The 22,831-nt window shown below is 35.7% G+C and overlaps 1 protein-coding gene and 2 long non-coding RNA genes across 3 annotated transcripts; 1 reads left to right on the top strand and 2 right to left on the bottom strand.

Annotated features, from left to right (window-relative positions):
• Nucleotides 1-8,777: 8,777 nt before the first annotated feature.
• On the bottom strand, nucleotides 8,778-9,497 carry LOC131607046 (uncharacterized). The gene is made up of 3 exons (XR_009285183.1): nucleotides 9,382-9,497; nucleotides 8,970-9,292; nucleotides 8,778-8,827 (listed from the first exon to the last, which is right to left on the bottom strand). It is a non-coding gene; the product is annotated as an uncharacterized LOC131607046 (long non-coding RNA).
• Nucleotides 9,498-9,726: 229 nt separating this feature from the next.
• Nucleotides 9,727-10,538, bottom strand: LOC131607045 (uncharacterized). The gene is made up of 3 exons (XR_009285182.1): nucleotides 10,156-10,538; nucleotides 10,000-10,057; nucleotides 9,727-9,831 (listed from the first exon to the last, which is right to left on the bottom strand). It is a non-coding gene; the product is annotated as an uncharacterized LOC131607045 (long non-coding RNA).
• Nucleotides 10,539-10,580: 42 nt separating this feature from the next.
• Nucleotides 10,581-11,465, top strand: LOC131605166 (extensin-2-like). Its single transcript, XM_058877557.1, has 3 exons — nucleotides 10,581-10,584; nucleotides 10,725-10,734; nucleotides 10,856-11,465. The coding sequence occupies exons 1-3, from the start codon at nucleotides 10,581-10,583 to the stop codon at nucleotides 11,463-11,465; spliced, it is 624 nt and encodes a 207-aa protein (XP_058733540.1).
• The last annotated feature ends 11,366 nt before the right edge of the window (nucleotides 11,466-22,831 follow it).

Below are 22,831 nucleotides of genomic sequence, written 5' to 3'. Positions count from 1 at the left end.
CAGAGCCATAACATTATATGTATCAGAGCAAATAGAATTTTGTCAGAACAGGATAGACAATGATATTCAAATTCTATTATCAGTGCTTCTGATTCATTCTTCTTTCTTGCTTCTGATCTCTGAAGCTTGACAGCACTCAGCTTGCTTCAGTTTCCAAGAGCTTATTCCTTTTACAGAATAACGCTTCTTATGGTTTTGCTTCTAGTGTTTGCTTCTGAAGATTCACTTCACTTCTCTGTACCTGCAAAACACTTAAACCATATAGAACTTGCAGTTCTTGTTAGTGAATGTGTGGGAGCCTTTACCCAGCAACTGATAGATTTAATCAAATCATTTATCATTTATCTTCTCCCCCTTTTTGTCATAACATCAAAAAGAATATTAAAAAAGATTCAGATGCATAAAAAAAAAAACGACAAAAGAAAACATTTACTGGAATGTAAAACACAAAGAAACTTTTCATTGATAATCAAAAGATATTACAAAAGGTTCCTATGTTTAACAAGATGAGAAACATTCCTAGCAAATACAAAGTAGAATTTCCAAAGAGGAAATGACTACAAAAATTAAAAAAAACAACATTCGGTCAAGAAACTCAACATAGAAGTTGAGCATATCTTCCCACAACTCAAGAAGGTCTTCTGTCTTTGGATGAAAGTTGATAACAACATCAAAGAAGGATCTGACTTGAGAGGTATTAGAAGAGCCATCCCGAGATGCACAGAGATCTGTCGCCTTTGAGTCATGGAGCTTCAACAGACTTAGGGTGAACGCTAGGTTTTGAATGAAAAAAAAAACGAGAGAGAGAGAGAGAGAGAAAAGAAAAAAAAACTTTAAGAGGAAAACAGAGAGATAGGAAACCAAAAACCATTTTGAAGAGTATTTAAAAAGAAATAAAATGAAACGAATGATGACTAGCATTTAATGTTACGTGACGTGAGGAGAGATAATAAAGACAAATGAGGTGACTTGCACAGTTACCTATGGTCGGCGTCCCTTCAACTGCACGCGCGCTTATCCATGAATAGTAACGACAGGTTTACCATCCCGAGATAAAACGTAACAGCTGTTTTGCTTTAAAAGAGGTTCTGAATCAACTTAGACAATGAAGCGTTAGTAATAACCGAATCATAATTTCTAAAAGAATTCAATCAGAACTTCTGATTAAAAAAATGTTCCACATTCATTTCAGAAGATACTCATACATGAGAACTTCTCATCTTCTCATTCTGGGCATAAATCCATACTGATGTTCTTCAGAATGAACTTAAACCTATCTTCAGCCAGGGGTTTTGTAAAGATATCAGCCCATTGATGGTCTGTATCCACAAAGTTTAAAGAAATAACACCCTTCTGAACATAGTCCCTTATGAAATGATGTTTTATCTCAATATGTTTAGCTTTTGAATGAAGAATAGGATTTTTAGATAAACATATAGCAGAAGTATTATCACAGAATATAGGAATGTTACTCTCAAATATCTGATAATCTTCCAACTGACTCTTCATCCAGAGCATCTGTGTACTACAGCCAGCAGCAGCGACATATTCTGCTTCTGTCGTTGATAGAGCAATAGTTGCTTGCTTCTTGCTGTACCAGGAGATCAAATGACTTCCAAGAAATTGGCAACTTCCTGAAGTACTTTTTCTTTCAATTCTGTCTCCAGCATAATCAGCATCACAGAATCCTACTAAGTTGTATTCTTTAGATTTTCTGTAAACTAAGCCAACATTAGTAGTACCTTTCAGATACCTTAGAATTCTCTTAACAACAGTTAAATGAGATTCTCTAGGATCTGATTGGAATCTAGCACACAAACAAACACTGAACAGAATGTCAGGTCTAGAAGCAGTCAGATATAGGAGAGATCCAATCATACCTCTGTATAACTTCTGATCTACCTTCTTACTTACCTCATCCTTACCTAGGATGCATGTTGGATGCATAGGAGTTTTGGCTTCTTTGCAGTCCAGAAGATTAAACTTCTTCAGAAGTTCCTTCACATACTTGGTTTGGTGAACGTACGTTCCTTCTGATGTTTGATTTATTTGTATTCCAAGGAAGTACTTGAGTTCTCCCATCATGCTCATTTCAAACTCAGCCTGCATAGACTTAGCAAACTCCTTTCCAAGTGTAGCATTAGATGTTCCAAAAATAATATCATCTACATATATTTGACAAATTAAAATATCCTTTTTAAAGGTTTTACAAAAGAGAGTAGTGTCCACTTTTCCTCTAGTGAAACCATTATCCAGAAGGAAAGAACTTAAGCGTTCATACCAAGCTCTGGGAGCCTGTTTCAATCCATACAATGATTTCTTAAGTTTAAAAACATGATTAGGAGACATAGAGTCTTCAAAACCAGGAGGTTGATGGACATAAACTTCTTCATCTATATAACCATTTAAGAAGGCACTCTTAACATCCATCTGATAGAGAGTGATGTTATGTTGAGTGGCAAAAGAAATTAATAGACGAATAGACTCTAACCTGGCCACTGGTGCAAAGGTTTCTGTATAGTCAATTCCTTCTTGCTGACTATAACCCTGAGCCACCAATCTGGCTTTGTTCCTTACCACTTCACCTTTCTCACTGAGCTTGTTTCTGAAGACCCATTTTGTACCAATTATATTGAATCCATCTGGTCTAGGAACAAGATCCCAAACATCATTCCTTGTAAACTGATTCAGTTCTTCTTGCATAGCAATTATCCAGTCTGGATCTTCTAGAGCATGATCAACAGAAGTTGGCTCGATCAAAGATACAAGACCTAATTGACAGTCTGCATTGTTCTTAAGGAATGCTCTTGTTCTGATTGGATCATCCTTCTTTCCAAGAATGACATCTTCTGAATGACCAGAGATGAGTCTGGATGATCTTCTGACAGATGGTTCTTCAGATATGCTTAGATCCTCCAGAGAAGCTGATACTTGATCTTCAGATTCTTTACTTCTGAGAAGCTCTGCTTCTGATGCGTTGCTTCTTGGCTCAACAACTTCTGATATGTCAATATCACAATCTGCAAAATTATCAAACTGCTTTGGTTTTTCAGAACCAAGCTTATCATCAAACCTGATATTGATTGATTCTTCTACAACCAATGTTTCAGTATTGTATACTTTGTAGCCTTTTGAGCGTTCAGAATATCCAAGAAGGAAACATTTTTGTGCTTTGGAATCAAACTTACCAAGATGATCTTTAGTGTTCAGAATAAAGCATACACATCCAAAAGGATGGAAATATGAAATGTTGGGCTTTCTATTCTTCCACAATTCATAGGGAGTCTTATTTAGAATAGGTCTGATAGAGATTCTATTCTGAATATAACATGCAGTGTTTATTGCTTCTGCCCAGAAATGCTTAGCCATATTGGTTTCATTGATCATGGTTCTGGCCATTTCTTGAAGAGTCCTATTCTTTCGTTCTACAACCCCATTTTGCTGTGGAGTTCTAGGACAAGATAAATCATGGGCAATACCATTCTCTTTGAAGAACTCTTCAAAGGATCTGTTCTCAAATTCACCACCATGATCACTTCTGACCTTTATGATTTTACACTCTTTTTCAGATTGAATCTGAATGCAGAAATCAAAGAACACTGAATGAGTCTCATCCTTGTGTTTCAAGAATTTTACCCATGTCCAGCGGCTATAATCATCTACAATGACTAATCCATATTTCTTTCCTCTGACAGATGCTGTTTTGACTGGTCCAAACAGATCAATGTGCAAGAGTTCTAAAGGCCTTGAGGTAGAAACAACATTCTTAGACTTGAATGCAGGTTTGGAGAACTTGCCCTTCTGACATGCTTCACAAAGAGCATCTGATTGGAATTTCAGATTAGGGAGTCCTCTGACAAGATTCAGTTTGTTAATCTGAGAGATCTTTCTCAAACTAGCATGACCTAATCTCCTGTGCCAGACCCACTGCTCTTCAGAAACAGACATAAGACAAGTCACCTTCTGACTCATAAGATCTTGCAGATCTGTCTTATAAATGTTGTTCTTCCTCTTGCCTGTAAATAGGATTGAGCCATCCTTCTGATTTACAGCCTTGCAAGACTCTTGATTAAAGATTATATCATAACCATTGTCACTTAATTGACTGATAGATAAGAGGTTATGAGTTAAACCTTCTACAAGAAGTACATTAGAAATGGAAGGAGAGTTACCAGACTTTATAGTTCCAGAGCCAATTATCTTGCCCTTCTGATCTCCTCCGAACTTGACTTCTCCTCCAGACTTAAGCACCAGGTCTTGGAACATAGACCTTCTTCCTGTCATGTGTCGCGAGCATCCAGAGTCCAGGTACCATGACATGTTGTGCCTTGTCCTTTTTGCAGTCAAGGATATCTGCAATGGGAATAATCTTATCCTTAGGTACCCACATCTTTTTGGGTCCTTTCTTGTTAGATTTTCTCAAGTTCTGATTGAACTTGGATTTAACATTGTAAGCAATAGGAGGAACAGCATGATAATTCTTAATGTGAGTTTCATGATATTTCCTAGGTTGTGTCACATGCTTCTTAGTGTGTGTAATGTGAAAACTTTGAGCATGTGAAGTGTGCCTAATATCATGTGAGTGGCCATACTTGAACTGATCATACAATGGCTTGTATGTGATTTTCATCTCATCAACAGGTTCAAGTTTGTATGGGATTTCACCCTCAAAACCAATGCCGACTCTTTTGTTTCCAGACACAGCATATATCATAGAAGCTAGCTGACTTCTGCCAATACTTCTAGATAAGAACTTCCTGAAACTTAAATCATATTCTTTCAGAATATGGTTTAGACTGGGAGTGGATTTTTCTGAATCAGAAGGAGATCCAACATTATTGGATAATTTTAAAAGTTTTTCTTTTAATTCAGAATTTTCCAATTCAAGCCTCTTTGTTTCAAATTCAAATAGCTTTTTCAGCTTTTTGTATTTAATACAAATCTGAGACTTGGATTCCAGAAGTTCAGTTAATCCGGAAACTAACTCATCTCTAGTAAGTTCAGAAAATACCTCTTCAGAATCTGATTCTGATGTAGATTCTGATCCGTCATCTTCTGTCGCCATCAGCGCACAGTTGGCCTGCTCATCTTCTGAATCATCTTCTGACTCATCCAAGGTTGCCATAAGACCTTTCTTCTTATGAAACTTTTTCTTGGGACTTTCCTTCTGAAGATTTGGACATTCATTCTTGTAGTGTCCAGGCTCATTGCATTCATAGCACATGACCTTCTTCTTGTCAAATCTTCTTTCATCAGAAGATTCTCCACGTTCAAATTTCCTTGAACTTCTGAAGCCTCTGAACTTCCTTTGCTTGGTCTTCCAGAGTTGATTTAGCCTTCTGGAAATCATGGACAGTTCATCTTCTTCTTCAGATTCTGATTCTTCAGGATCTTCTTCTTTGGCCTGAAAAGCGTTAGTGCATTTCTTGATATTTGATTTTAATGCAATAGACTTACCTTTCTTTTGAGGCTCATTTGCGTCCAGCTCTATTTCATGACTTCTCAAGGCGCTGATAAGCTCTTCCAGAGAAACTTCATTCAGATTCTTTGCAATCTTGAATGCAGTCACCATAGGACCCCATCTTCTGGGTAAGCTTCTGATGATCTTCTTTACATGATCAGCCTTGGTGTATCCTTTGTCAAGAACTCTCAATCCAGCAGTCAGAGTTTGAAATCTCGAAAACATCTTTTCAATGTCTTCATCATCCTCCATCTTGAAGGCTTCATACTTCTGGATTAAGGCTAGAGCTTTAGTCTCCTTGACTTGAGCATTTCCCTCATGAGTCATTTTCAAGGACTCATATATGTCATAGGCCGTTTCCCTGTTAGATATCTTCTCATACTCAGCATGAGAGATAGCATTCAGCAAAACAGTTCTGCACTTATGATGATTCCTGAAAAGCTTCTTTTGATCATCATTCATTTCTTGCCTTGACAGCTTTGCGCCACTGGCATTTACTGGATGTTTGTAACCATCCATCAGAAGATCCCATAGATCACCATCTAGACCCAGAAAGTAACTTTCCAGTTTATCTTTCCAGTATTCAAAGTTTTCACCATCAAATACCGGCGGTCTAGTATAACCATTGTTACCGTTGTATTGCTCAGCAGAGCCAGATGTAGATGCAGGTGTAGGTGTAGTCTTTTCACTTTCATCAACCATCTTTTACTGAAGCGTTTTTCTCTTCCTGAATCTTTTCTAAACACGGTTAAGTGCTTGCACCTTAGAACCGGCGCTCTGATGCCAATTGAAGGATAGAAAAACACTTAGAAAGGGGGGGGATTGAATAAGTGTGACTTTAAATCTTCGACGATAAAAATAAATTGCACAATTATTTTTATCCTGGTTCGCTGTTAACGAAGCTACTCCAGTCCACCCCCGCAGAGATGATTTACCTCAACTGAGGATTTAATCCACTAATCGCACGGATTACAATGGTTTTCCACTTAGTCCGCAACTAAGTCTTCCAGAGTCTTCTGATCACACACTGATCACTCCAGGAACAACTGCTTAGTTCACTCCTAAGACTTTCTCTAGAGTCTACTGATCAACCTGATCACTCTAGTTACAAAGTGCTCAGCCAACTGCCAAGACTTCCTAGAGTATACTGATCACACGATCACTCTAGTTCGTTACAACTTAATGTAATTCTAAGAGTATTACAAATGCTTCTTAAAAGCGATAATCACAACTGTGATATTTCTCTTAATCGTTTAAGCTTGATCTCACTAAAATATTACAACAGCAATGTAGTGAGTTGATGAAGATTCTGAGCTTTGATTGAATAGCGTTTCAGCAAGTTAATTTGAGTTGTTTTGGAGCAGAATCGTTAACTTTGCTTCTCATCAGAACTTCATATTTATAGGCGTTGAGAAGATGACCGTTGAGTGCATTTAATGCTTTGCGTGTTCCGTACAGCATTGCATTTAATGTTATACGCTTTTGTCAACTACCTCGAGCCTTGTTCACGCTGTGTCTACTGACGTAGCCTTTAATAGCTTTAACGTTCCTTTTGTCAGTCAGCGTAGTCTGCCACGTGTACTTCCTTCTGATCTGATGTTTGTGAATACGACGTTTGAATATCATCAGAGTCAAACAGCTTGGTGCATAGCATCTTCTGATCTTCTGACCTTGAAGTGCTTCTGTTGCGTGATACCATCTTCTGATCTTCAGTGCTTCTGATCTCATGTTCTTCTGATGCTTCCATAGACCCATGTTCTGATTCTGCTTCGACCATCTTCTGATGTCTTGCCAGACCATGTTCTGATGTTGCATGCTGAACCATTTGAGACACAACTTCTGAGCGCTGAATTATGCGTACTCTTTATATATATTTCCTGAAAAGGAAATTGCATTGGATTAGAGTACCATATTATCTTTAAGCAAAATTCATATTATTGTTATCATCAAAACTAAGATAATTGATAAGAACAAATCTTGTTCTAACACAACTTACATTTTCCCGCATCATTTTCCAGAGCGAGGATTCGATGAATCATCTAAAAAGCTATTAGATCACGAAAAGGACAAAATCGTCAATTCAATCAAATCTGTAACTGAAAGCGACCTTCAAACCGGTAACCAACTTTCGTCGTCTACTCCTCCGTCAACTAAACACGACGTCGTTTTCTCCTCCGGCAAACACTCTAACTCCGATAAGCTCCGAATTAAGCAAAAACAGATAGCAGCTTTCTGCGACTGGTTTATCGACAAGAAAAGAAATCACTCCGGTTACCAGACTCACCTAAAACAGTTCTAATAATAACAGGGTTGAGGCTATAATCCGATGATCACTAGAAAAGCCCAAGGCAGTAGATGCTATATACAAACCAATAAAAACAAACATATATAATAAACATCAATTCATGTCTCATTTAATAATAACAGGGTTGAGGCTATAATCCGATGATCACTAGAAAAGCGCAAGGCAGTAGAAGCAAATAACTTGAAGTGCAACAAAATAAAGAAACTAGATGAGTCCAAAGCAAGCATGTGTACCTTTCCTGAGATCTTGAACATTTCACCCAACAAAGAAGCCAATAATGAAGACTTGCCTCAACCAACAGTTCCTACAACCGCATACAATACTCCATAGTTAACAGCAGTACAAGAATTTCACAATCCATCCATGCTCCGCTTCACGAAATTGTCGAATTTTGTTACCAAAATACTCTTCCCACGCTTGAATCTTAATCACACGCATATTGTTAAGCAATTTATTTGTTGCCTTCAGTCTCAAATCGCGGCTCGTCATTATCTGAAACTAGAAACCATTACTACTCTTAGTTTAATATGTCGTGAAGAAAAATACTACCGCAGATCCAAGAAATGCTGCAACAGTAGATACACCAATATAGCTATATATAAGAACCAGTGCAGCAGTAACTTGCAATGGCATCAACCATATAGGATGTAACTGCATCATCATATAGAGTTGTTGAGCATCAACAGCCATATGATTCACAATCTGTCCTGTTCCATGAGTTTGTCTTGAAGAACTCGACAATCTTAAACCCTTTTTGTAAACCGAAGTGATTATGCTTGAGCGAATAAGCATACCGAGTTTCTGAAATTGGAAGTTGTATTGATGGGCACTAAGCACTTCAGTTGATTTTGCTACAAAAAGGATCAATATCAAAACAATACCTTCACCAGTAGTACTATCTTTCCTTGATGTGAACTCAATAAAACTATGAATCAACAATGGACCAACATATATAAGACAGAGGTAAAAACTATGAACTCAATAAGCAGTACTATCTTCAAATCATATAAACCTTCAGCAACCTGCATTCCTTTGCCACCTGCTGATGCAACCACTGTGTTCTGCAACCCCCATACGAAGATTGTCAAAGTTCAAAATTGAAATTTCGGCCACAACATAAGCCTCATTTGTCATAAATACCAAAGATCAGTGTAACCGTATTTGCAATGCAGTTTATAAGCAAGCTGAAAATTGTGTTCTTACCTCAAAAGTGACTCCAGTTGCACAGAAAAAATCTAACTCAAGTGCGACAGTCGGCACAAACACTCTTTCTCTGCACAAATTTCATACAAACCAATCATTATAAACAAGGATAAAAATCAAATCATGTTTCTACTTTTTCTAGAGAGTAATTGGCAGTTGTAGGAGTTGAGGCAGTCTGCACGACTTCACCACAGTTTGAATTATTGAGACTCTCATCCTGTTTCACCCCATGCTAGCTTTCTACATGCTCATACCTTTGTGATGCAATGAAGAGTTACCGTTTTCCACATAGTGCATATGATTCCTAGGAACCATCACTCTAGCTGCACGATCCTCCTTATTTTAGTAAGTAACAAATTTTTTAATCATCACATTCACATTAAACAATTTGAATAGAATTTAATGTCCTCACCATGAATAAAAATTGAGCAAATTTTGGTGATCCAAAGTGTGAAGAATCCTAACTTGCAGAAGAATAAAAAGCGTAATTCGCGAGTTTTTGCAATCAACAACACAATACAACTTAACATCTGATAGAAAACTAAAGAAATTACATGAATGCTCTTAATAATTAACTAACAGGAATAATAATAACTCACTTCTGGAAGAACCTAATTTTTCTGAGATTTACCAACACTTTTAATCGCGAAATACTCAATTGTCTTCTTCTTTCTGCCTTTATACACGGTCTGCGAAATCACACAAAAAAAAAGAGTAAAGACCACCTCGAGAACCAAAACCCAAAGTAAAAATCTTCGAGTAATTCGTTGAAACCGTCGAAGCAGAACCATTAGCAACTTTCCTTGAATTTGAAGCGGCAGTAGATGTCCCAGTCGGAGACAAAAACACAATCAGAAGCTCTCTGAATCAATTCATCAAACAGTGAATGAACATTCTTAAGATTAAGAAGCTTCAAAGCCCCTGATCTATCTAGTTTTAGATTTTAGATTTTAGCTCTATCAGAAAAATTTCATCAAACAATCTGATCTATCTAGTTTTAAATTCATCAAATACTTGATAATTCGCTAACCTGTTTAAGATCATCCTCAAAATCATTCAGATTGAAATTTATGTCAGCACCAATTCCCCTGAACTTAATAGCAGAGCTCTGTTATCGAAAACTCCAAGGCAATTCAACAATTCGAAAATGATTTATCCAAAAAATGAAATAGGTTCAACGATTTACCTAGCAGCAACATGAGCTATGATAAATCCAAAGTAAATCTCGATTTTACCGGATTCCTTAGGAGAAGTTTCGAAACGCAACTGATATATCTAGTTCCGGTCAATGAAGACAGCGTTGCGGCAGAAGGAGTGGGGTCGGAGTTGATGATCTAATGAATAATCGATAGGGTTTTAGGTGAAGAAATGAAGGAATCATGTTTTTACGACCAGAAGTTTCCGACGAGATTGCACTCTTGCAGGCAATGATAGATGGGTTTCTAAAGGTACATGCGATTGAGAGATGGGTTTGGAAGAGAAAGGTGCATCAGATTGTGTTTTGAATTTGTTAATGTCTTTACTCTTTAATCTTTAATGTTATTAGGTTCTAAAATTAATAAAGTAGATTATAAAATTTAGACTTTTAATTAAATAGAAAGTGATTTGTAAATGTGTTTAAATTAATATTGTGAGTTATGAAATTAAATCATTATTTTAAGCTAATTAGATTTACACCCGTTTTAAATTTAACGGGAGTAATTGAGATTTGATTATAATAATATTTTTAATTTACACCTTTTTTTTAAAATATAGGGTGTAAATTGTCACATGTTAATCCTAAAAATGATATTTTATTTACAAAATTGCCACCGTATTACTTATTTACACCCGTTTTTAGTAAATCAGGTGTAAATTTTAAAATTATATTGTGCTTTTTATACTAGTGACTACAAGTCTCCTCCACCCCCGCCGTCTAAATCACCACCGCCTCCTTATGTCGACGTATTCCCACCAAGTTCCTACAAGTCTCCACCTCCTCCATCTAAATCACCACCGCCTCCTTATGTCGACGTATTCCCACCAACTGACTACAAGTCTCCACCCCCGCCGTCTAAATCACCACCGCCTCCTTATGTCGACGTATTCCCACCAAGTTCCTACAAGTCTCCACCTCCTCCATCTAAATCACCACCGCCTCCTTATGTCGACGTATTCCCACCAACTGACTACAAGTCTCCACCCCCGCCGTCTAAATCACCACCGCCTCCTTATGTCGACGTATTACCACCAAGTTCCTATAAGTCTCCACCCCCGCCGTCTAAATCACCACCGCCTCCTTATGTCGATGTATTCCCACCAACTGACTACAAGTCTCCACCCCCGCCATCTAAATCACCACCGCCTCCTTATGTCGACGTATTCCCACCAAGTTACTACAAGTCTCCAACCCCACTATCTAAATCACCACCACCTCCTTATGTCGATGTATTTCCACCAAGTTACTACAAGTCTCCACCCCCTCCTTCTCCATCACCGCCTCCACCATATGTCTAAAACTCACCGCGACCTCCTCCGCCTTCACCGTCTCCTCCATACTACTACAAATATCCACTTGCTCCATCTTCATCACCTCCTCCGTATCATCCCTACCTCTTTAACTCATCTCCACCTGCAGTCTATTAAGCTTCTGACTAAAGTCATTTTGAAATTTTTCTATGAATATTTTTAAATATTGTTATGGTTAATTTGTATTAAAGTTTTATTTGAGAATAAAACAGTTTACATTCAATTCAGAGCCTTATTATGGTTCAAGTGTAACTGTGTATGTATGGTTTTAATTCACAAGTTGATATTATTTGTTTCCTTTGGTTGTTTATTAAGGTTTACATATTTTTTATTCACTTATACTTTCATATCACCAACATAGTCGTTCTAAATAATAAAATTATGAGTTTAGTATTCTCTCCATTGAGATCATGTTCTTAAAAATTACACAATTTTGATCGAACGATGACCGATAAGTGGATAACTTATAAGTTTGTATTGATTATAAGCAGGGGCGGAGCCAAGGCCCAGCCTGCCCGGGCTCAACCCCTATTTTTTTTATACTCCCCCTAATTTAGTAGTCGATTTTTAGACAAAATTATAGGCAAAATTAGTAAAAATAAGATGTGAAAATTAAAACAGATGAATAATTAATGGCGTAAAATTTTTACCCAAACTATCTAAAATTCCTGGCTCCGCGACTGATAATAAGTAACAGACTTCCTAATATGCATTTATATGCAATGTATGAATATAAGAAAATAATATGTAATTGATGTAATGAATGAACACATATTTAACAGAATTAAATTCACAAAAATCAAACACAAAGAATGTGGCTAAAGATGGATACACACATAACTCTTGACTGTTTAGGACAGATTTAGAATGATACCTTGAGCCTAAACCATATTATCTACATTTTACAACTTCTGTCAACAAAAATGAAACATTAGCATTTAAATCATTCAACCAATAGAGGCATGTACTCAATCAAAAACCAAATCAGACCACTTTTTTTTCTTCTAACTTCAAAATTTTATATAAGGTAAAATAATTGCTAAGTTAACGATTTAGAAAAGATTTTATATCATGCATTCTAAAGATTTAGAAAATACCTAATTCAACCTTACAAAGCTAGTGAGAAGCGTAACAATTTGTTCCTCGAAACATCCATCAGCCATAACCAGCGAGAATGAAGGCATGCGCATCCCTTTGCATTATTGGCAAACTATTAGGTTGAAATATTAGAAATGAAAAAAAAAAAAAAAAAGTGCAAAAAGGGGAATAAAGGTACTTAACTATTTTTATTCATTCTTATTCTTCCCGTGAGAGAATGTGCCTAATAACTTTTTCAAACCATCCATGGTGGGGGAGTATTGCTCTCATCATACTTTGGACTGAATTTTTATTTGGGGAAGAATTTTAAGCGGTGATTATGGAGAAGAGGTGCTACTAAAACTCTGTATTTCTTTTTTCAGATTCCAAATCTTTTTTAATAAAAATGTAGTAATATAAAATCATCAATATATAATATCACACATAATAACAAAGTAAAAATGAGTTTTTGGACAATTTTGACAAGTGTCATGCTCACATTAATTCTCATATTTTACAAAATATTAAAAAAGGAAATGTTTTATTTAAAAAATAATTATCTTTTTATTAATTTTTTATATTAAATTTTTTATTTTATTTATTAATGGAAGGATATGGAGGGATTCTTTAGTAAAAAATAGACAAAAAATTCTGCTATAATAATAAGAAAAGAAATTAGTTTTTCCATACACTCTTTCACACGCATGAGGATGTTTCCAATGCACATCAAATGCAGTCTCGATAAGATTTTTTACACATCAACATGTTTTCAATGCACATCAAATGCAACCTCAATAAGAAGAACTCACATGAAGAGATCAATGCATTGTCCAATTCTTATATGTGAGTTTATTTTTTATTGAACCATTTCTTCTTCTTCAATTTCGCTTTATGATGTCATTGATGCGCGCTGTTTTTGTTTCTCGGTTTTGTTTTTAAAGGTGTTATTTGGATTTATATATATTTTTTTTGTTATTTCAGGAACCCACAATGCATCGTATCCCGTCTGCAAATAATAATCATTTTTCCTTGTTTTCATTTTTTTCGGTTTTTGCAACTTTCTTCCAATCGAATCGGATTTTCAAATTTTTTAGTCGATGATTTTCTTCCTTTTATATTGCTACTGTTTTATTTTTGTTTTCATTTTTTAAGTTGTTGATTTTTTTATGAACTTTTTTCATCAATTTTTTTCATCAATAATTTTAATTAAGAATATTACATATGTATGTATTATAGTAAGATAGTTTCCATAATTTTTCATATTGTTCATTATTAATCAACAACACCACTGTTTTTGATAATGATAAAAAGGTATTATTTCAAAGATTTTGATGATAGTGAGAACTTGCACAGCTATATGACAAAGGCAAAACTATATGACAAAGGCGCGTTGAGGTAGACAACGAGCTCAAGAGCATTGTTCATGTCTCTATATAAGTGGATTAATTTAATTTAATCATTAGTTAGTAGCATTAATGCAATTTTCAATTTTGATTGTAATTTTTTTATTGTTTTAATGTTGTAGACACTTTTTCTTGAGAAAAAGATGAAGATTAGGGGTGGCAAAACGGGCCGCCCGCCGCCCGCCCCGCCTTATGCCTGCCAAAAAACGAGCGGGGCGGGCATGCCCGCCAAGTAGAATGGGCATAAAAATCATGCCCGCCCCGCCAAGATGGCGGGTTGGCGGGCGGCGGGCTTACCCGCCTATTTTTATTTATATTTTTTTAATAGATTAATAGGTTTTTTTTACCTTTTAATTAAACTTTTCACTTATTTTTTAAAATAATTTTTTATAAAAGCAACTTTTTAATAAATTTACTTAAAAAAATATTATATATATTTATAAATAAATGTATAAAATAAACCATCAAGAATTAAAACTACTAGAATTAACTAAAAAAAGAGTGATTTTTGGAGGAGAGGCGGTTTTTGGCGGGCGGCGGGCTTTGGCGGGGCGGGTATGGCGGGCGGCGGGTTTTTGCGGGGCGAGCTTTGGCGAGCGGCGGGCCTAAAATCCCAACCCAACCCGCCATTTTTTGGCGGGTGGCGGGCCGGCCCCGCGGGCCACGGCCCGTTTTGCCACCCCTAATGAAGATGTTGATTGGATAGCAAAAAAAAAAAAAGATGAAGATGTTGATTGTGAATTATTTGAAGCAACAATCATTTTATTTTGAGATATACCTCAGTCTTTTGAAAAATATATTTTATTTTTAGAATTTAAATACATGTATATTTGATTATAAAACAGGAATTCAATTACAAGTAAAAATATATCATATTAATATGTCAATCAATAATAAATAGTTTTTAACTTATTAGAAATATTTCTTATACAATTTTGTATATTAATATTTTAATAATTTAATACTATGTATATGCAAATTAAAATTTGAACTTTTAATAATTGTAATTATAATTATAAATATGTATTTAAGAAAAGAAAATATATTTATTTTTAACTATGACATTTACTATTATAATAACGTATGAAACTCACAAAAAATTAGAGCATTAATAAATCTATTAATTGATTGCTGTAATAAACCAATTCATGCCCTTCAATATGATTTCATATATATATATATATATATATATATATATATATATATATATATATATATATATATATATATATATATATATATAATATCAAGACTAATAATTAATATATAATAAATAATTAATATATAATAAAATAATATCAAGACTAATAATTAATATATAATAAAATCGTCGATTGATTAGAATATAATAGATCATGACTCTATTTGGTAAAAATAGCAGTTAACTGATAAGCTAGTCGATAGCTTATAGCTTGTAACTGATGACTTATAACTTATAGCTTATGCTGATGACTTATAACTTATAGCTTATGACTGATGGTTGAGACTGAACTGATAAGCTAATGGAAGTGTTTGGTAAAATCAGTCCCTAAACCTAAACTCTAAGGGCCCAAAGTTTGCTGCCCCAAAGGGAAAGACAGTAATAGGAAATCAGAAGAAAAAAAACATTGTTCAGAATTACCTAAATTCCAATTTTGTTTAAACCTTTATTCCCTCCACTTCTTGAGGGCAGACCTAGTATAAAAGCTGAGAAACCCTAGAACAGAAGGGGAGAAAAAATCGGCAGCCACCCTTTGTTACAGAAGAAACCTAAAAACCCATCACTAAAAGCTCAAAAGAAAAGATACAAAGAAACACTCAGAGTTTTCACACTGAAACTCTGAGATATTTGAGTAAAGCCCCTGCATACAGACTAAACCACTTGATCATAGATTAGATTGGTAGATGAAGAGTTCTTGACAAAAAGACATAGAGAAAGCTACTGGATGCTTAATATTATCTAAAATTTTCTATCACTCCTATTCTCAGATTAAAGGTATTTGTTCAAACCTTTATATAAACTGCATTGATTTTTTGAATCAATAAATGATTTGATTAATTCAAAAACAGTGAATACAAGGCGATCTCTATCGATCCAGCCCAAAGATATCAAAGATCCTAGTTACATCCCAATACTAGGAAAATAAAACGAACTATATCATTAAAGATGCTAAATGAGGCCTGAGTTTATCATGCTCCCAGCATCTATACACTATAGTATCTATAATATCTTTCTCAATTCTATTATTCACAGCATGCCCAAAAATTGTGTCATTCCTTAGCTTCCAGATAGCATATATGGTTTCTGCAAAAGCACAGACAAGAATACGTGATTTCCAGTTCTTCCTCTTGCACATCTGCGTGACCCACTCCAGCTCAGCATCCCAAGTTTTTGGCTCATGTGGAATGTGCAACCATACCAGAATTTCTCTCCATATTGTTCTGCTCCTGTTACAATCAAAGAGTAAATGTTGTATAGTAAATGTTGTATAGTTTCGTGCTGCTGGCAGAAACAGCAAGCATCATCAGTCAAAATTCCAATTTTCCTGAGCCTATCCTTGGTAGCTAACCTACCATTACAAGCAATCCACAGGATAAACATAGCCCGAGGCCTGGCAATGTTGTGATAAGTAATGCTCTTCCACCCAACACGGCTATAATGTTTTTGTAACTCCTTATAGGCTTCCTTCATTCTATATTTATGCTCCATGGTCTATTTGCATCATACATTTAGGAGCTGCATTCTTTTTATCATAGCCTCTCATCAATTCATAGGCCAACAAAACATGATCATGAATGTGAGGCCCCTTGACAAATGCTGCTTGATTATCATCCACTAAGTCTTGTAAAACCACACCCAGTCTTGAAGTTAAAATCCTGGAAATGATCTTATAAAATGTAGTACAGCAAGAGATTGGTCTGAAATCCTTTATCATATTAGCATCCTGTTTCTTAGGGATAAGAGCCACAATAGAACAATTGAATCCATTATGAAGTTTTCCTTTGGTGAAGAATTCCTGGACAGCTTCACATACAGAGTTCTTTACAATGCTCCAAGCTGATTTGAAAAATTTGGCCCCATAGCCATCTACTCCAGGGGTTTTGTTATCATTTATCCCCTTGAGTGCTTCCTCTATCTCCTTTGTAGTGACAGATTTGACTAGGAATTCCCTTTGCTCAACAGTCAACTGCTTGCCCCTTCTCATGACCTCCACTTTAATGCCTTCTAGATTCTCTTCTGCAGTGCCTTGAAGTGAACCATAGAAGCTTAAAACTTCTGTCTCAATGTCCTCATGTGAAGTTAGGACAGTGCCATCATCCTTCAAAAGGGTCCCTATATGATTCTGTTTATGCCTTGTCTTAATGGATGCATGAAAGTATGCATTATTCCCATCACTGTATCTTAACCAATCAAGCTTAGCTCTTTGCCTCATATCCATGTCTTCTATATCTCTCCACTTAATCACCTGCTCAGTCCAATGTCTAGCTTGCTCCACAAGATTAAAATTCATTCTATCATCCACAAGTCTCAACTAAACATCCTGCAAATTCTGCCTGGCCTCAATTATCTTCCTTTGAACATCCTGCAAAGGCCTATTGAGTTTCTTGAGGGCTGGAATTAGTCTCTTCAGTTTGATCCACAGAACCTGCATTGCAGAACCCGTACATTCAATATGCCAGCTATGTCTCACCAGTTCATGAAAGTTATTCAGTTTAGTAGTACAATTCCTAAATCTGAATTGTCTTTGGTGCTGCACCCTAGGATTCATACTCTTTAGAAACAAAATACCATGGTCAGATATGCTAGGAGGCTTCACAGTCAACACCACATCAACATATGTAGTCAACCAATCTATGTTACCTAGAACCCTATCAATTCTAGAATAAATAGTATTGTTGCTCTGCTTATTGGACCATGTGTAATAATCTCCTGCATTATCCATTTCTGCCAAACCAACTGACTCCATCATACTAGCTAGATCCACATATTCAGTTTCTGTCAGAGGCCTCCCTCCAACCCTGTCCTTTGCACAAAGGACATTGTTGAAGTCACCTAACAGTACCCAAGCACCCTGTTGATGATTATGAATGTTCTCTATATCTCTCCAAAGAATCCTCCTTTGATCAGGTTGGTTCTTAGCATATATTGCTGTAAGCCAATATAAGAAACATCCTGAAGTGTCATGAACCCCATAGTGGATGAATTGACTGGTGCTCTTCACATGTCTAATATCATGAATAGAATCATTCCACATAACCCATATACGCCCATTTTCATGTTTATCATAATTGTCCAGGAACTTTCCTCTAAACTTCAACTTATTTCTAACAGCACTAGCTTTATTCACTTTAACCCTAGTTTCAAGCAATAAAACTATGTCAGGCCTAAGTTCAGAGAGGCAGGAGCTTACCTCAAGAATCTTACCTGACTTATTCAGCCCCCTTGTGTTCCAGGATAGCATCATGTATTGTCTTGGATCACTACAACCTCATTCAAAAGGTTTAGTGATTCAAAGGTGTTATGGCTCAGAATTGCAGAGGTGCCTTCCTTGAGAACTTCTTTCCCTTTCCTACTTCTTTCAACAGTAGTCCAAGTAGGTTCTTTTTCAGGGACAGCAGTTTCTGTACTCTTCTCTTTAATGTCCTGTTGCTCCACCTGCTTGACTTCTTTAGGTTTCCAAAGCTTTGTAGTTTGTTGCTGTCTTGCTTCACAATTATAACCAACCTTTTGACATCTATGGCAAAATTTTGGTCTCCACTTATATTCAACTGGCTGTTTCTTCCTATTTCCTTCAGTATCTCTGATTGTTATCTCTGTAATTGGGGCTTGAGTGATATCAATTTCAACAAGTATGCGAGCATAAGAGACTCTCAATCGATTTGTTGTGCATTCATCCGTGACCAAGGGAGTTCCCAACGCGCTTCCTATCTTGCTCAGACTGCGTTTTCCCCACAAATACAAAGGTAGATGAGGGAGCTTCACCCAAATTGGGATTGTACGCAACATATCCCTCTGCAAGTTAAAATCCGGTTTCCAGTCCCTCAGAACCATAGCCATATTTTGTATCGTATAGGGTCCTTTCATCAGCACTAGATCCTTGTCATCGACTGAGTGGAATCGCAAGATAAAATACCCTTCATCGTTGTAGAACATATCTGGCATCTTGACAAAATTCCAATTCTTCAGCATATACTGCTTCACTGTGTTCATGCTCAAATCACTCCCAATCACATACATGATTAGGGCAGATTCCCAGTACATCAACTCACTCATGATATCCTCTTCTTCAATTGTGACCTCAATCTCACCATTGACCATTTGCGGTGCTACAAACTCAATTTGCATACCATTGGATGGGTTCCTGTTGTTACTTATAACATCCACCCAAAGTTTCTGGGGATTCCCTTCCGTCTCCTTCGAAGGTGCCGTTAGAACCACCTTATCAGTTTTAGGGTTTTCCTCCACTACGTATTTCAATGGTACTCCATCTTTCACACTGCCATCCTTTGCAATCGAGCCTCCATTATTGTTGTTCACCGTCGCCGTACTACTACAGGATGATTGTTTGCCATGGGAAGTCGTCGGAGAAGCCACCTTCTTCGGCCGTCCCCTCCCTTTGCCGCTCATGGTCGAGAGCTCAAAAACCTTTTTTTTTTATTAATAATATTTTTTAAATGTAAAATGACATAAAAGATATTTAATACATAATTATTTAATTTGAAATTAAAATAAATTATAAAGGATAAAAATGAGTTAAAACGCTATAAGACATAAGCTAAAATGAGTTAAATAATAAGGATAAAAAAGGAAGAAAAAATTATAAGATATAAGTTAAAACGCTATTTGAAATAGCGTGTGGAAAATAAGCTATAAGTTAGTAAAATAAGCTATAAGCTAGTGATGAAAAGGCCGTTACCAAACATGTCTAAATTGTCATATGAGCGTATAAGCTATAAGACATAAGCTCAAAATAATGCCTTACCAAACAGAGCTCATATATATAATTTTATTTAACTAAAGACACGATCAAATTGATATCTTATAGAAAGTAATAATTAAAAATGGAATAACAAATATATGTAGGAAATTAATAATTTAATTACATATTGAATCATTATAATAGTATGAGCGCCAAATAAAAAACATTAACTTTTTTATAAACTAAATAGGAAAATTTCTAGAACTTTTGCTTTAAAAAATTAATGCTTTTATTTTTACCACAAAAAATCATAATTGTTTTATTAATTTCTAACATGAAAATTGATGATAGAAAAACTTAAAATCATTTAAAATTATACCAATCCACTATTGTAATAGATAATAACCTCAACTAATCTAGGGTTCTAAAAAAACTTATTTTAAAAAATTATTATTTTGACAAACTAATTTTAAATTACTTAAAACGTTTTTATTTGACATTTTAAATCTTATAAATTATTATAAACATGGAATAATAAAACTAAGTTGTTTTCTAAAAACTAAATCTCTTCCAATCATAACATACTATAAATATTTAAACTTTTAATTTCTATAATTTCTTTGATTGGATTCTAATCTTTACCATTTTATTCACAAAAATTTATAAATATATAACTTTTCTAAATTAAAAAAAATTATTTCATATAGATTATTTCTCAGAAATGAAGGCCATCTTTTTTTTTTTTGGAAGAATAAGAAATTATATATATTTCCAAAAACAATTAAGTACAAAGCGACCCATAGGGTCCAACACCCGCCACCCAAAGCACGACTATAACCAATAACCTACAGGAAATGGAAACCACCTCTAGGATAAGGATACACCAACCTAATTCATCAAGAGTTGAGCAATTCTATCTCTATACTTAGGAAACATGATCGGTAAAATAACAAGTGTACTATTTTGCCTCTGTAGTAATAAAGGGAAAATTCCCCGAATATCAATCTCAAGGACTGCGTGATATTATAGAGTTAGTAGGAATTCAATTAAACAAAAAGCCTTGGGGGTTTTGGTTTTTATGATTACGAATTAAATTGCAAATAAACTTAAAAAGGTTGATTTAGCCAAATATGAGTAACATGCCAGGGTAGGTGTGTGCATTAACATGTAACAATTCTGAACCCTTGTTTCATTAACAAAATTCAACTTATCAATTACCGGTTCTTAAGGGTATTTGCTCCTAAGTCCTTAGTGGGCAAACCTTTGAACATTGAAATCCTAATCCCAAAGTCCTTCGAAATTAGTGATCAAATCAAGTATTATTATAATCAAGAACAATCCGGTTACTATAGGGTATCCCTAGTCCTAGGTGATATCTACTATAGTATAATGGTATAAAAACCCTAACAATGGATGTCAATCCTAATTGCCAGTCATAAATCAATCCAGTTGGTCCGACGAGGAAAGCATTAAAAACCTTATACCATTAAATTGAACATGAAAGAGAAATATGTTATTGAAATTCGGAATTCAAAATCATCACAAATGTTAATCAGGGACACCCCTAGCATTGGGGGGTTTAGCTACTCATATCATCCAAAGAAATTACAACGATATCAAATAAAGACATTACAATAGAGATGATGAACTTTGATCTTCAATGGCTTCCGCTCATGAGAGTTCTCTGTCCTTTTCCAATTGCATAGGCTTCTTTTCTCAATCCTCCCTTTTCTTCGTGTGCCAAAAAGATCCCTAATTCATCTTGAAAACTCTCCTAAATAGTGCAGACTCACTTAAGTTGGTTGGAAAACCCAAAAACACCCCTGCATGCCAACCACTGAACTAAATAATAAAAATCACTGAAATCAGCGTCATCACCCAACACGGGTCGTGTTGAGCAACACGGGCACCCGTGTTGGCCCTCTGTTATTTATTTTTCATTCTTTAAGTCCCAGGCTTAGCAACACGGGCCGTGTTGAGCAACACGGGCACCCGTGTTGCATCACTATTTTTTCATTCTTTCCAAACTTTGTTCCAGTGCTCTTCCTGACACGGCCCGTGTTGAGCAACACGGCCACCCGTGTCAGGCCTCCTGAATCATGCTTTTTGAACTTCCTCGAAACTCCGAGTTTTGCACTGATTTATTTCGATTTATCCATATGAGCCTGAAAACATTAAAACACACAACCAAAGCATAAAATGACGAATAAAGAAATAAAACACTCAATAACATAACTTAAACATACTTAAAAACAACGGTAAATATATGTGTGAAAACCACTGATCAAAACACCCAAACTCTATTTACAATTTTTTTTCTATAATCTCTTCCACTATATGCCTATCATTATACTCACTTTTAAACACTCTATTGTTTCTATTTAACCAAATCGCATAAATTGTTTCCGCTACAGCTATCTGTACAAACTGTCCATGCTAGTTCTTGGTTTTGTAAACTTTCAGCAGCCATTGAATCTCCTGATTCCAACCTTGTGCATTATGTCTAATGTTCAGCCAACGTAACACTTCTGTCCACACCTTATTTGTATAGCTGCAATCAAAAAACAAATGTTGACTATTTTCATAGCAGTTGCAGAATACACATTTAAGATCTGTGTTAACACCAAACTTAGCCAGCCGGTCCTTCGTAGCAAGCCTATTCTGACAAGACAGCCATAGCATAAAAATGGCACGAGGCCTAGCTCTATTCTTGCATATCATAGTGCTCCAATATACCTTAGGGTAATGTTGAACAAACTCTTTATATAGATTTCGAGTTTGAATTTTTTTTCACCTTGCTGAAGCTTATCCCACTGATGCAACATCCTAACCTCATTCCTCGGCTTTAGAATTCTTTTAAGGATCCAAGACCCACTCTCCTTTATGTCCATGAGCATTACCTCTGCATTTTTTACATAATACATATGCACCCATCGGACCCACAACGTATCTGCTTTGCTAATAATATTCCACA

The sequence above is a fragment of the Vicia villosa genome, linkage group LG5 (assembly GCF_029867415.1).
Source record: "Vicia villosa cultivar HV-30 ecotype Madison, WI linkage group LG5, Vvil1.0, whole genome shotgun sequence".
Classification (NCBI taxonomy): Eukaryota; Viridiplantae; Streptophyta; class Magnoliopsida; order Fabales; family Fabaceae; genus Vicia; species Vicia villosa.
Note: the sequence above shows the minus strand (reverse complement) of the source record. Positions and strands in the feature narration are given on the sequence as shown.